Source organism: Orussus abietinus, unplaced genomic scaffold (assembly GCF_000612105.2).
Source record: "Orussus abietinus isolate OABI.00-Male unplaced genomic scaffold, Oabi_2.0 scaffold86, whole genome shotgun sequence".
NCBI lineage: Eukaryota > Metazoa > Arthropoda > Insecta > Hymenoptera > Orussidae > Orussus > Orussus abietinus.
In genome coordinates, this window is record NW_019394257.1 from 218,796 (window position 1) to 231,265 (window position 12,470).

General features: G+C 47.0%; 2 protein-coding genes and 1 long non-coding RNA gene across 7 annotated transcripts; 1 reads left to right on the top strand and 2 right to left on the bottom strand.

Moving 5' to 3' along the window:
- Nucleotides 1–90: 90 nt before the first annotated feature.
- Nucleotides 91–5,390, bottom strand: LOC105694951 (facilitated trehalose transporter Tret1). 2 transcript variants are annotated; one of them, XM_012416113.2, is made up of 2 exons: nt 5,180–5,390; nt 91–2,045 (listed from the first exon to the last, which is right to left on the bottom strand). In XM_012416113.2, exon 2 carries the CDS (start codon nt 2,001–2,003, stop codon nt 525–527), a length of 1,479 nt encoding a protein of 492 aa, XP_012271536.1. In that variant the 5' UTR covers nt 2,004–2,045; nt 5,180–5,390; the 3' UTR covers nt 91–524. The 2 variants fall into 2 exon arrangements, with proteins under 2 accessions (XP_012271536.1, XP_012271535.1); XM_012416112.2 differs by having other exon boundaries at nt 5,176–5,390.
- On the top strand, nt 2,052–9,972 carry LOC105694958. Of its 2 annotated transcripts, XR_001103565.1 has the most exons (4): nt 2,052–3,591; nt 6,240–6,374; nt 6,491–9,701; nt 9,833–9,972. It is a non-coding gene; the product is annotated as an uncharacterized LOC105694958 (long non-coding RNA). The 2 variants fall into 2 exon arrangements; XR_002762386.1 differs by lacking the exons at nt 6,491–9,701; nt 9,833–9,972 and having other exon boundaries at nt 6,240–6,461.
- On the bottom strand, nt 9,047–12,460 carry LOC105694949. Of its 3 annotated transcripts, none has more exons than XM_012416110.1 (8): nt 12,365–12,460; nt 11,969–12,145; nt 11,566–11,729; nt 11,316–11,469; nt 10,626–11,201; nt 10,262–10,552; nt 9,977–10,185; nt 9,047–9,723 (listed from the first exon to the last, which is right to left on the bottom strand). In XM_012416110.1, the coding sequence occupies exons 2-8, from the start codon at nt 12,024–12,026 to the stop codon at nt 9,685–9,687; spliced, it is 1,491 nt and encodes a 496-aa protein (XP_012271533.1). In that variant the 5' UTR covers nt 12,027–12,145; nt 12,365–12,460; the 3' UTR covers nt 9,047–9,684. The 3 variants fall into 3 exon arrangements, with proteins under 3 accessions (XP_012271533.1, XP_012271531.1, XP_012271532.1); XM_012416108.1 differs by having other exon boundaries at nt 9,877–10,185; XM_012416109.2 differs by lacking the exon at nt 12,365–12,460 and having other exon boundaries at nt 9,877–10,185; nt 11,969–12,169.
- Between the last annotated feature and the right edge of the window lie 10 nt (nt 12,461–12,470).

Below are 12,470 nucleotides of genomic sequence, written 5' to 3' on the forward strand. Positions count from 1 at the left end.
AATCATTCCGCTGACGGACCTCTACCTGGATTTGGCGACGAAGTCAGGATTATATCGGGGCCGAACGCGCCCTGAAGAATAAATCGGTGATAGGGTCAATAATTTATTTACATATAAGTACAATTACACTTAACGCGATATAAAAGCGGCATCTCAGAGCTCTCGCTTATGAAACTTTCCAAACTGGTGTCGGGACCTTCCTTAGGGTGTTCATGACCACGTGGTAAAATTTCAAACGATTCGGTACATTCAGTTAGGAGAAAAGTGTAATTTCATGGACGATTAATCTAAGGATGTCACTTTGATATCGCCTTAAGGTGCTTATCTTATCCTAAATAATACACGCGAAGGTTTTAAACCGCAAGCGCATCAGTCTTGGAGATAGGATCTCGAGCCGCAGGTGCGGACCTCTCGAAGGCAAGAGAATTCTCAGGGTAGAGGGAGTCCTGGCGAACCCTGGGAGGGTTCCCAGAGGGCCAGGACGAAGAGCCCGGGTCGAGGAAACGGTCCAGGGTGAAGATCCCTCACGCCTTGGCAGGCCCTTCAGGGTTCGTCCTGGAGGATCTAGCCGGAGGAGCGGCCCCTAGCTCGATCTGGATCTCGTCGAGGGTCTTGCCCTTGGTCTCCGGGACCTGGAGGAAGACGAAGGCGGTTCCTAAGGCGCAGACCCCGCTGAATATCCAGAAGGTGACGTGCGCCCCGAGGGCATTCTCCAGGTCGGAGTAGAATTTGGTGACGATGAAGGCGATGAGCCAGTTGAAGAGGCAGGCGCTGCTCCCGGCGATGCCCTTGATGTTCGAGGCGAAGAGCTCACCCATCATCATCCAGGGTATGGGTCCGAACCCGAGGGAGAAGAGGATGATGAAGCCGCAGACGGAGACGAGAGGAAGCCAACGGATGTTGTCGATGTTCTGGCCGGAGCTGCTCAGGTAGAAGTAGACGCCGAGGACCAGGGTGGCCAGGCACATGGCCACGGAGGAGACGAGGAGGAGCAGTCGGCGACCTAGCCGATCAACGATGAGGGTGCTAACGAAGACCGCCACCACCTGCATGACTCCGACGATGATGGCCGAGCGGTCCGCCACTTCAGGGTCGTCGGTGCCTTCGGCCTTCTGGAAGATGTCGCCCGCGTAGAAGATGATCGCATTGACTCCGCTGAGCTGCTGGAAGAGCATCAGCCCGAAGGCTACCACCAGGCCCTTGACGGCGGCCTTGGAGCGGAAAGCCTTGAAGACGGAGACGGCGTTCCGGGCGGCCTCGTCGAGCGACTCCCGCTGGGCCTGGAGTTCTGGCTCCACGTCGTACCGCGGACCCCGGAGGCGCACCAAGCTCGCCCGGGCTGCGTCTTCGTCGCCCTTCTTCAAGTAATACGTAGGCGTCTCTGGCATGAAGAAGAAGATCCCGAAGAAGACGAGCGGCACCACCGCCGAGACGATGGACAGCTGGAACATGTTTAACACCGTGCCCAGGACGTAGCTGCAGAGGATTCCGGCCGTCAGCATCAGCTGGAAGTACGACCCCAGGGATCCCCGGATCTCGTTTTGCGCGATCTCCCCGGTGTACATCGGAGCGGTCACGCAGAACGCACCGCCACTCAGTCCGGTTATGAACCTGCCTATGCAAAACATGGCGAATGAGTTCGCCCAGATGATGAGGGCCCAGCCAATGGTGAAGGGGACCACCAGCCCCAGCATGGCGTTCTTCCGGCCCACCACATCCGTCAAGATGCCGATGGGCACGCAGATCGCAGCTGCCCCCAGGGGTGCGAAGGCTCCTATCCAGGAGAACTCCGTAATGGTCAACGGTATGTCGTACTCCTTCGCCAGATCCACTCCATTCTTGCCTGCCGGAGAGGTCCAACCCAGCACCATGCCGGCTGCCAAGGCACCCAGGGTGGATGCCAAGCCTGCCACATACTGTGGAACCTTGCTCGCAGGGGCTCCCCGATCCCCGACACTCGACACCAGGGTCTGCTGCGATATCCCGATGTTCTTCTCCACCATGGCAGGGCGGAAGGCTGACAGCAGCGGAGTCCTCTCGGTCTCCTGGAAGCAGAGGAAGCAGTCGGTGAGTTATGCAAATAGTACGGCAAAGAGCCTTCCGAGTCAACTCGGGGAGTTTCTAAGAGGAATCAGAAGCTGAAAAGGGCTTCTACTCACCGCTGAAGAGCCTTCCCCATTTGAGCCTGACATATTCTCGTCATTGGGCATAATGCTAGCTCATTCGTGAATATTCCTAATTTCTTCGATTGTATGCACCGATACTAGGTTTGGTATTATGCTATCCTAACCTAACATGCGAATCATCAGTTTATCGAGGCTATGACACAGCGACCGGGTGTAATCAGGCTTAAATTACCGGACGGTAATAGTAAAACGTCGCAGGGACACTCGACTGATAGAAAGCGAACAAAGAGAGACACTCCCTCCTAGGTTAGGTTTCATGACTTGTCATTGCCTGTCACGTGGCCGCCACAGCTGACACGTGTCTGAAAACATACTGTTTTGACAGGGCTAATGCCTAATTTCCATTCACGCGGAAAGTGCGCGGAAAGCACACGGGATCAACGCGGAAAGCGTAGAGATGAGTTGGGAGATTGCTCACGGGCAGGGTCGTGCAATCGCGACCTGTGCTGCCCCCGGTGGAGGCCGCGGACGGCTAACGCACTTGCCACCTCTTACCCCTCAATGGTGGCGCCACCCATTTCTGGTGGGGGCTCGCGCAACTCGAGTGGAAGGTCAGGTATATATTGGAGACCGCGGCGCCAATTCCGGCATTCGCCCATCAACTAGGGCGCCGTGCGGATGTGGGCACGAGCTGTACAAATGAATAGCTTTCCAACTCCAAGAGGGCGAACCCTGCCACTCATAAATTACCAGCTAATTCCTAATGTCCACTGACGTTCCCCGACTAGACTTCTCGGGTTTAACTACCTAAGTAGATTTTTTATACTTAATCGACCAGGCGATTTTCCTCCGGTCCGCCTAGCAGTTAAAGTCACGCGAGGCTCGTAAAGGCCTGTTAGATTTTACGAGAGCGGCTGGGAGATAAGGAGTTTTTTTTACGAGGGCTTAAAGTCTGTCGAAAAAGCCCGCTGCCGGGGAAAGTCATCCCTGGCCGCGCGTTTTGTTCCTTGCCGGTCTCCACGCTGTTATTCCAACCTGGCGAGATCGGGCGAATACCTTTTTCAGTATTTACGAGCGATAAGTGAGATCTAAATTATACCCCATGTTTCCGTAAACAGATGATGGGCCGCACTGTGTCATCAGCGGAATATTTCCGAATGTTTAATCCACCCGGGAGCGCCGCCCAACACCCTGGAGTCACGGACGGCCAAATAACGCGAGCACGTGAGTAAACGCGCGGCTCTTTGATCAGCTGATTTACTCCAAAACATTGGAATCCTAGGAATTCCCCGGTGTTTTTCCCAGCCCGGATGATGAGCCGTCCTGGAGTCCTAGGGGACGCTCCAGATGACTCCAGGAGGCACTTCAAGATAAAAGGGGAGAGACTCGTTCCCATGAATTCATCGTTCAACATTCCGGAAGGTTTCCTCGCGTACTTCCCATGGACCATGGATGAACGATTCAGGTAACTCGGTAGAGTCTCGCGCCAAATATGCACAGTTGCATACTATATTTAATAGGTGAAAGTTGCCTAATTTGGACCGCCTTAATGGTTATATGAAAGGGTCATTCTGTATACATAAAAGGTGAAAATATTTTCCAAAATGTACTCTCCTCGACGTTTACGTTTTTTATGATGTTCACCATTTCCATTGAGTCTCCCGTTACGTTGTATTTTTTTTTTATTACTCGTAAATAACGGTACAAGTTACAACTTTCCACGGTGAATTCGACAGGAGTCGATTGGCTTAAATATGGAAAACATGGTATTTAAATAAATGGTCCAATTTAGGCAATCTTACTTTACTAGTACCCACGTCGTTAGCGATACGTGAAAGTAGATTTAGAAATCTATAAATGTTTCTTATTTAACACTAGAACTACCAAGCCCAGTCAAAATGACTAGTTGTATACGGTGAAAAAAAATAAAATCAGTCCGCCGGTAATTCTAGTGTTAATAAAATTCCACGTGTAAACCTCCCTTTAACCGATTTTACAGTTTGTTAGAGCAAAATCCTGAAATTGGCTTTCAGACATTTCAATGTATTCGCTCTTGAGGAAAGTCACACTCGCGAGCCGCGGTATAAATTGCAGATTAACTGCGTTATCACGGCTACAATGTCATTCCTGAAGAACGCCTCTTTTTTATATTTTCTGCCGCTTTTCTGGCTGCGGTCGGACAGGAGGTTACGTAAACCGGGCGACGAGGAGGACGATTCCACCGGGCAATCTTTATCATCTCGAGAGGCTGTTATCAGGAGCGATCGCTCTTCAGGCGACGCCGCTTATTTCCTCGACGATAAACGAAATCAGCAGCCGATTGCAACAACTGCGATTAACGTGAAATATCTTAATTATACCGCGCTTATAGCGCTACGCACTTTAAGCGCTAGCATTTACGTATTTGGTGCGAAACTCTACCGATTAGTTAAAGTGCCGAATTTTTGTAGGGAATATCCGGTGCCGTTCGCACATGCTTTTCAATGTATTTTCCGGAAAACTCTATCGAGTTTGCTAAATCTTTTCCTTGTTTCAGAGTCGATCGGGGAAAGCAGGAGTCGATCGGTCGTTCAATAGAGCCGATCGGGAAGTCGTGATCGAACTAGCGCAGTATTTGCCTCTTCTCCGCTCGACTTGAACCGAATTTCCCCCTTTGCGATCACTTCCTCGTTCGCCGGGAGAAATCTTATCGTTGCCAGCTAAAAGTTCGGCCGCGGTTATGGCGAGATCAGGACCAAGGATTTCCTCCTCTAATTCGCCGTTTGATATCCCAACTAGAGTAATAATCAACGCCTCTAGATATTGAAAGGTGGAAATATTAATACAACTGTTCTCCAAACTGGATGCACCGAATCGTTTGAGATTTTTTCATGTACACGTGGAGGCCCTAGGGAAGGTCCTGGCACTCAAGACATTTCTACATGAAAAGTGCATAAATGCTGGTGTGCGAATTTAAATGCAAATGAAATTTTAAACTAGATTCGATACGGTGGTAGATTAGTTTTAGATGTTTTGTCCCCAAGAAACGTTGGGGGCTTTTTTTACTCACCTACCGATCTCGAGGTGAAGAACAGCACGCGTCGAGGTGTGCAGTAATCCGTAAACTTTGCTAGGAATGCGAGCGGGGTATTCCCGTGAGACACCCCTCGAGATCACCAGAGTCGAACGATAGATTAAACTTAACAGAGTCCCGCGGCAATTTAATTCTGCCGCCCGAGTAACAAGGATCGCGAAAACCACTTAAATCAATGTTTGGCGCGTGCATTTGCCGCGTGCTTTTAAATCGGTGGGCTGGAGGTCTCCCCTCTAGATACGCCGCGCACTCCACGGAGGGTTGCAAGGTGGGGAGCCGCGCCTCGGTCGGGCGGACCGACTGACCAATCAGCGCGCGGCTCGGAAGCTCTCGACCAATCAGAGCGCGGCTCGGGAGCTCTCGACCAATCAGCGGCGCCGCGCGATCCGCCGCCTAGCGAGCCCCCTACGATCCAGGGATTCACTCACGGGCGTGATTTATGCAGCCCGTAAACGATTTCCTTGATTTTCTTGGAATCACGGTAAAAAGAAAACGAATAGACGGGCCATCCTTTCTCTCTCTTACTGTTAAGCTATCGCTATATTGCGTCGCGGAACTATTTCACGTAAAAGGAATAAGAGCGAGGTAACAGCGCCCCTTTATTGCTTCCTTCTCATGAGAAATTCAAGTCAACTATCTTTCCCAAATATAGTAGAATATGCGTCCTGAGATTCATGTTTAGTTTCTAACTTTTATATTTGTTTAATATATTTGTCAAATCAACTGTGTATAGCTACACATCTTATTGGCATTCTGCGTCCATAGATCTGGGATTTACTTCCGAGCGTGACTGAATTTCGCAAGAAGATCGACGTTAACTTCGTATGACGATACTAATAACGTACTTAATAACATGCCTAACCATAATTCGACCCGGGAATAGTCGCATCAAGTAAATTCCATTCCGCACGATTTTCCGCGGCGGTCGCTTCCACGTGTTCGCCTTGAACGTGGAAAATTCCCCCGCGATAACGAGGCGAATATTCGAGGGAAGTTCGACGCGTTTACTTTCTTTTCTTACTCTCTTCTTTTTCTTCCAGGGAGCCTGCCGGTGAAGAACTCCACTTCCTATCGGCTGACTCCTCGAGTGACCTCAGAAGAGACGATATCATCGATAAAGTGCAGCGGTAATAAGGAAGCGCAAAACTTTCCACTGGACGTTTCGTCGAAAAAACGTAATCTGACCTCTTATTCTCGATTTCATGGGGATTTTTGTCACATATAAATAGATTCGCATGAAATAATATATAATATATATAGAATGATTCTTTCATATTGGCTTAATTTTTAGGGGAGAGCGTTTACAAGGTGTTCATATGTTACGATTAATCCTACGTCTAGGATTGTCCCTCGTCGCGAAGGTGGCCAAGTCCTAATAAGAGTCTTGGTGGAGGCTTACTTCCATAAAAACTAATGTAATTCGGTATTCCTATTCTCGCCTCGTCTCAGCCTTCGAACGACGGTCTCGTCGGCGTAAATATCGTCCAAGGACAATGATCTCGTCGCTCGTCAAAAACGGACATCCTCGAAGAGAGTCGGAGGGGAGTAAAATTGGCCGGTGATAAGTAAATTGTCGCGAAACGAGACACGAAGAATGCAAACGGCAATCTCGTGTAGAATGCAGTAACAAACCGACGTTTAAGTGGTGGCGTTATCGCCGAGAGTTTATCGGAAAGTAGCGTCGTCGAAGGCCTTCCTTTAGAGGGCTGGGAACGATCGGGAAAATCTGTATTCCCAACAAAATACACTTGTCACGTCGAAAACACCTTTATCAAGACTGAGACACCTGCGCCAAATACGTATAAGCACATCGTCACCATCACAAAACGAATGGAGGACGATTATTACATTAAATCTACAATTTCCATTTTTTCTTTCATCTTTACAAAAAGACGCGAAATACGTATTTGGCGCGAAACGCTGTCGGGTTTCTTGGTAAAGCAATGATTTTTACAATCGGGACTGAAACGAAGTCCAGTTTTATTAATTGTAAGTGGCGTTAGAGCGATCTACGCGATATAGGAAACAAAGAGAGCAGGGTGAACGCCAACTAAAGTGAATGATATCTCTCAATCCTCCGTAAAGAAGCGATGTTTCCTCGTGTCCGTTCCTCGAAGAATGTTTAAATGCACGTCAACGCGACGTCCGATGTCGGATCATGCCACTGGCTAGAATTTCTCTCGGCATTCGCGTCACGATTCGCGTTCACACCGACCTTCGCACCCGTCCGTTTGCAAATCGAGCCGAGTGAAATATAAAATTTAATATCCACTCAGCGAATGCTTGCTTCTTATTGAAACGACGAAAAAGCGCCGCGGAAGTCTAACCTAAGAAGCGCGTAACTTGCGACTCGGGGGTTCCCACTCGTTCGCGAGAATCAGGCATTTTCTCGGCCCCTTCGTCGCGAGGATGAATTTATGTATTTAAGCGGAGCTTTTAGAGACCAGACCAAACAATCGGTCGTCACGTTTTGACGTGACATAAGGAAATTAATGCATCCGGCCGCGCTTTGAAGTACACCTCGCTACGCGACGATTTCCTGTTCCTCTGCCTGTTATTTATCATTCGAATTGCGCGCACATCGGCCTTGCCTGTGTCCTCCACATTCTGTCACATTTTCAATTAGTTTTATGTGCTTCGAAACGTTTACGTGACGCAAATCGTCATTTTCGTACAACCCGCGCTTAGATAGACGCTGGACGCGTCGCCATGGCAACCGATAAAATGGCGGTCAAGATGGCGGCCACGCCCGGCAAGAGCGCGTTTCGCGTCGCCGTTCGCAGAGGTTAATCCGTATCAGATCGGGACTGATAAAAATGTGTGAAAAAGTGTGGCACCGATACGATGATACCTTACGCCGACCGTGAATTCGCGTTAATCGCTTGAATCGCAGGATTTCGTAATGACCTAATGGTGCTTCGTTTGTCGTTCGTCACGCTTGTTTACGTTAGGATGACAACCGCGTACGTGACGGCTCTTGTTATTGCCCCGATATTTTCTGCTCGCCGTAGGTTGCCTCTATTGCACCGCTTGTGTTTTTTTTTTAAGCGATCTTGCGTGGGCGTGAAATTTTTTAAGGTGTCGACGAGAAGAGAGGCGACACTGCGTTGTCGGATAACGCGTTATCGCGAGAATGTCGAAATATCGCTCTCTGTCACTTATAGCGCATTCCGACGTCACCGTGACGCAATGTAACATTTTAAGACGCTGTGTCACATTGTTTCGGCGAGCCATAACTCGCACAGTAACGTAATTTGCAATGGCTTTGTAGCGATTGCATTTAGAGACTGGACAGTTTTTTATCTTTCATCTTGCACGTGGAAAGGAAGGAAAAATCCCCAGGAAGAAAAATCGGTTCTTTATATCACGTTGGTAGAATTTCATATCATTGATTCGGCACGAACGCAGTAATTGTAGTTTGATAACCCCGATGTCGAACGATGTTATCTTCACCTCAAAAGATACCACAATGATAAGCGGTTCATTGGAATCTATGAAATGAAAAATAACACAGCGCCAGCATTTCCAAGACTCCCGCCTTGACGTTCGATTCCAAACATGCTGTAAAGCAAATTACTGGTATTCCCCTAAGCTTTGATCTTATCGATTCGCTACATAGAGTCATTTTTATTCTTTCCGGTGTGCAAAAGTCCATTGGCTTTTCGAAGTTTATCCCTGAATCATGATTTCGCTAATCTTGACAGGATATGTGATACTAATTGATGAGGGTTCAATGTAATATTCAATTGACGTGGTTCGCATATCTTTGTTAGGCAAATATGATAAAATATTAGCAGGCAATTAGCCCGACGTAATCTCATCCTTGGTGTGAAAGTTTAGGTACAACTTCACAGCCTATAATGTTTATTTCATAGTCATCTCTATGTACACATTTCGGTATTACCTGTCGCTTATCATGTGGATTACAAGTGCATTCGTTGATTGATTAAGCATCCAATTGATAACGTGATGGACTCGACAGAGCATCGGTAGAATTTTATCCCGAAAGTCTTACTCTCTACGAATACTGCAGCTCACTGACCCAGTGATCATGACATTTCTGGCTTTGCAAGCTAAAAATCTTTCTACACTGGCAATGGAAATGTTTCGATCCACAGAAACCATCTTACATAACCCGAAATTGCTAAGCTGTCTATTAGTAACTTCATGATTCATGAGTCCCTTGAGAGTCTCCTCTTTAAAGTTAATCGATGATTCAGTGTATATGTATGTGTATTTGTGTACGTCATTTCATCTAGGAAAATCCAGATTAAAGTTCTTACTTGCCGAATGATTTTATTCGATCATTCGGCAGGGAATGGACGTGTTCTTGCCACCGGAATTATTCTCTTTCTCACAGTTCCAACTCGAGTCGAGCAATTGCTGGTCGATCTCGTAGCTGGAACCCTGACAGACTCAAACTCTGTCGGTGCATCTTCTCTTTGGAATTCATCTAAATGTTGGCCATCTGTCCTCGATTCACTGTCACTGCATCGATCCAGGTGCGTTGAGCGGCTTGTATTTCTGAAAATGCGGACAAAGTTTTAGAGTATTGTCAAAATAACCCTTCGATCTCTTCAGAAGCGACTCCACTTCTCGGGACGAGCGTGATTTTCCTTTGAAATTTTTATAGATTAAGGAGGTTGATGGCGTTAACTCATGGAAACGGCTTTTTACCGGCGATATTCTACGTCTCTGTGCGCCTCCGAGCCCTTCAACGGTTCATGCTGCCGTAATAGGGCGGACGTATGCTTATCCGTTCGCTTCCGTGGCTTACAGCGTTATTAAAGGAGTCTCGCAGCCTCTCGGTGAAGGTTTTGTACTCCATCTCAGGATTACTGTGACCGAAGTCGAAGTCCGCTACTTCGATGGTGAATCTGGCTCTGCTCTGGATGTAGTAGGCCACTCCGAAGATGATCAACACCATAGCGACCAAGGAACAGGTCACCGGTACAACTATCACCGAAAGCTGGGGTTTCGTAGTAACTAAAGCATACATGGTTAACCTTATTTTATGTAACAGCCACAGATCATTAAAGACTGTCTTGATAATCAAACCCACCTTTGTATATGTTGATAGTCAATGGATAGATTTGCTTGCCGATGTCGTTGTTGAGGATGACTAGAATGGTGTACACGCTCGGCTCCAAGAAGTAATGGGTGATGGAGAAGTTACAGGACTGTAGTTTATCCATGAAGGAACACGTCTCGTTTCCAGTAACGTTGTATACTCCTTGGTGGTATTGTAAGCATTTGCTGAAGGGTCCGGTGCCTCCGCAGCTTACGTTCAGTGACAACAAGGCCCAGGGCTGAACCCAGTTTGTGCCCTCGACTGTGATATTGGATATGGGGGCTGCATCGGAGAACAAAGTTTAAATAATGTGTACTTACATATTAACTAATCCTAGACCAAATAACGATTCTACCTCTGACGTCGACTTTCCTAACAAAGTACCCATATGTCTTGTTTGGGTCTGGAGGTATAATCGAAGAGTTGAGGCAAACATAGGGAAACGAGAGGTTCCCCATCTCTGGGATCGAGTTTGTCATCGGAGTGGAACTTGACATTGGCTTCACAGTCGTCGAAGTCGTTCTCGTTGCAGGGGTTGTTTCGTTAGGGGTTGATGTAGTGTTTAGTTTTGTAGAATTAATTGGTACTGGTGGAGCCATCGAGCTCGACGTCGGTATCGTCGTCGTTGACGTCGTCACTGGGGCCACAGTTGTCAGTGGTGGTGGGTCAAAAGATGCTATCACCAAGGCTTCGATTGTGTGCGATGTATTTGGAATTGTAAAATTGTAGCCAAAGGAGAAATTTTCCGATTGGCCGTAAAACTTGCAGTCGACAAACCAGAAAGTCGAGATAGATGTCGCGTTTGTCATCAGGTAATTGTAATCACCCTTGTGCAAACTAACGATTGATTTGGCTTCACTCGTTGATGATACGTATCTACTTTCGGTGGTCCTGTTGGGTTGGGATATCATTATTTTTCCATTGAGCATAGCTGAAAAAATAGTTTGCGATAACATGGTTTAATTAAATTGTTTCTTAACATTTAGCAATGCTGGATAATATGTCACTGCAGTACATTGCATAATAAGACAATCGAAATACTTACAGGTTATGCGAACATCGCTCATTCCCTTTGCAATCTCGTAAGTAATTACAAAGGATGATCTGACGGTGACTTCGACATGATGTATTCCAATTGTAGAATTCTTTGCGGGATACACTAGGGTCCAATAAGTGGTTGTATTTGACGTCCATTCGCTCTGTAATTGGAAAACATGCAATAAAGTAAAATGGATATCAATTTTTCAGCATTGTCGGAGTCATTGGTGAGAAAAATATTGCATTAGCTCAACTACCGTGTACGAGTGGAATCCATGATCCGTCCACGAGTACTGGAACTTTCCCGAAGGCCTATTGCCGCTCATATCAAACAGGTCGGCTCGAAGCGTGATCGCAGCTCCGAGAACTGCAGGTCCATCTTGAGATATTGTCACATAGTTGCTACCAAGAGAGGTTTCAACTGGAACGGTCAATGAAGTGTTATTCAAAAGAAATGTTTACAAATGTATACATCCACCATGCAAAAATACAAGGACTCTGATGAAAGTACAAGCCCAGAACCAAACGATAGACTGCGTCCAACATTATTAAAGAGGCAATACACACCGGAACTAAAGGCACGAATGGACGTAAATAATAACGTGATATAAGTATATCGAACATAGATAGGAGTGTAAAGTGCCAGTCATAGCTCGTCACCTTGCAGCAGTAGAAAAATGATTCCCACTTGTAAACCATAAACGCGCAGAACAGGCATCTCCGTATACCCACGACAAGTCACATTTATCGGCTATTCAGGTCGCAAAACCGCGTATTTCGGTCTACTTTGACAGGTCCTCGACAGAAAAACTCGTCAGCATTTCGCCATCTTTATTTCTACAATCCCAAAAGCAGAGAATAACAAAGAGTAGCCATACCCTTCGGACTCTAAAAGTAACTTAACCTAACATACGCAGTCAAAATGCCTCATATTTCGCGGAATCGCCGAGTTGCTATCGCCTAACTTTGCATGAATTCATGTAAAATTAATCTAAACATTCCTGTTAAAGTCTCGTAAAGTGAGAATTCTCTTGGTATAACAAATTTAGATGTTACCTGTTGTAGGCAAAGATCAGTGGCTACACGAAATGTGGAACAATTTCAGTAGAACGCCGCTAGGTGATGTGGAGATCCTTAGATACAAAATTTGAGGTTAGACACT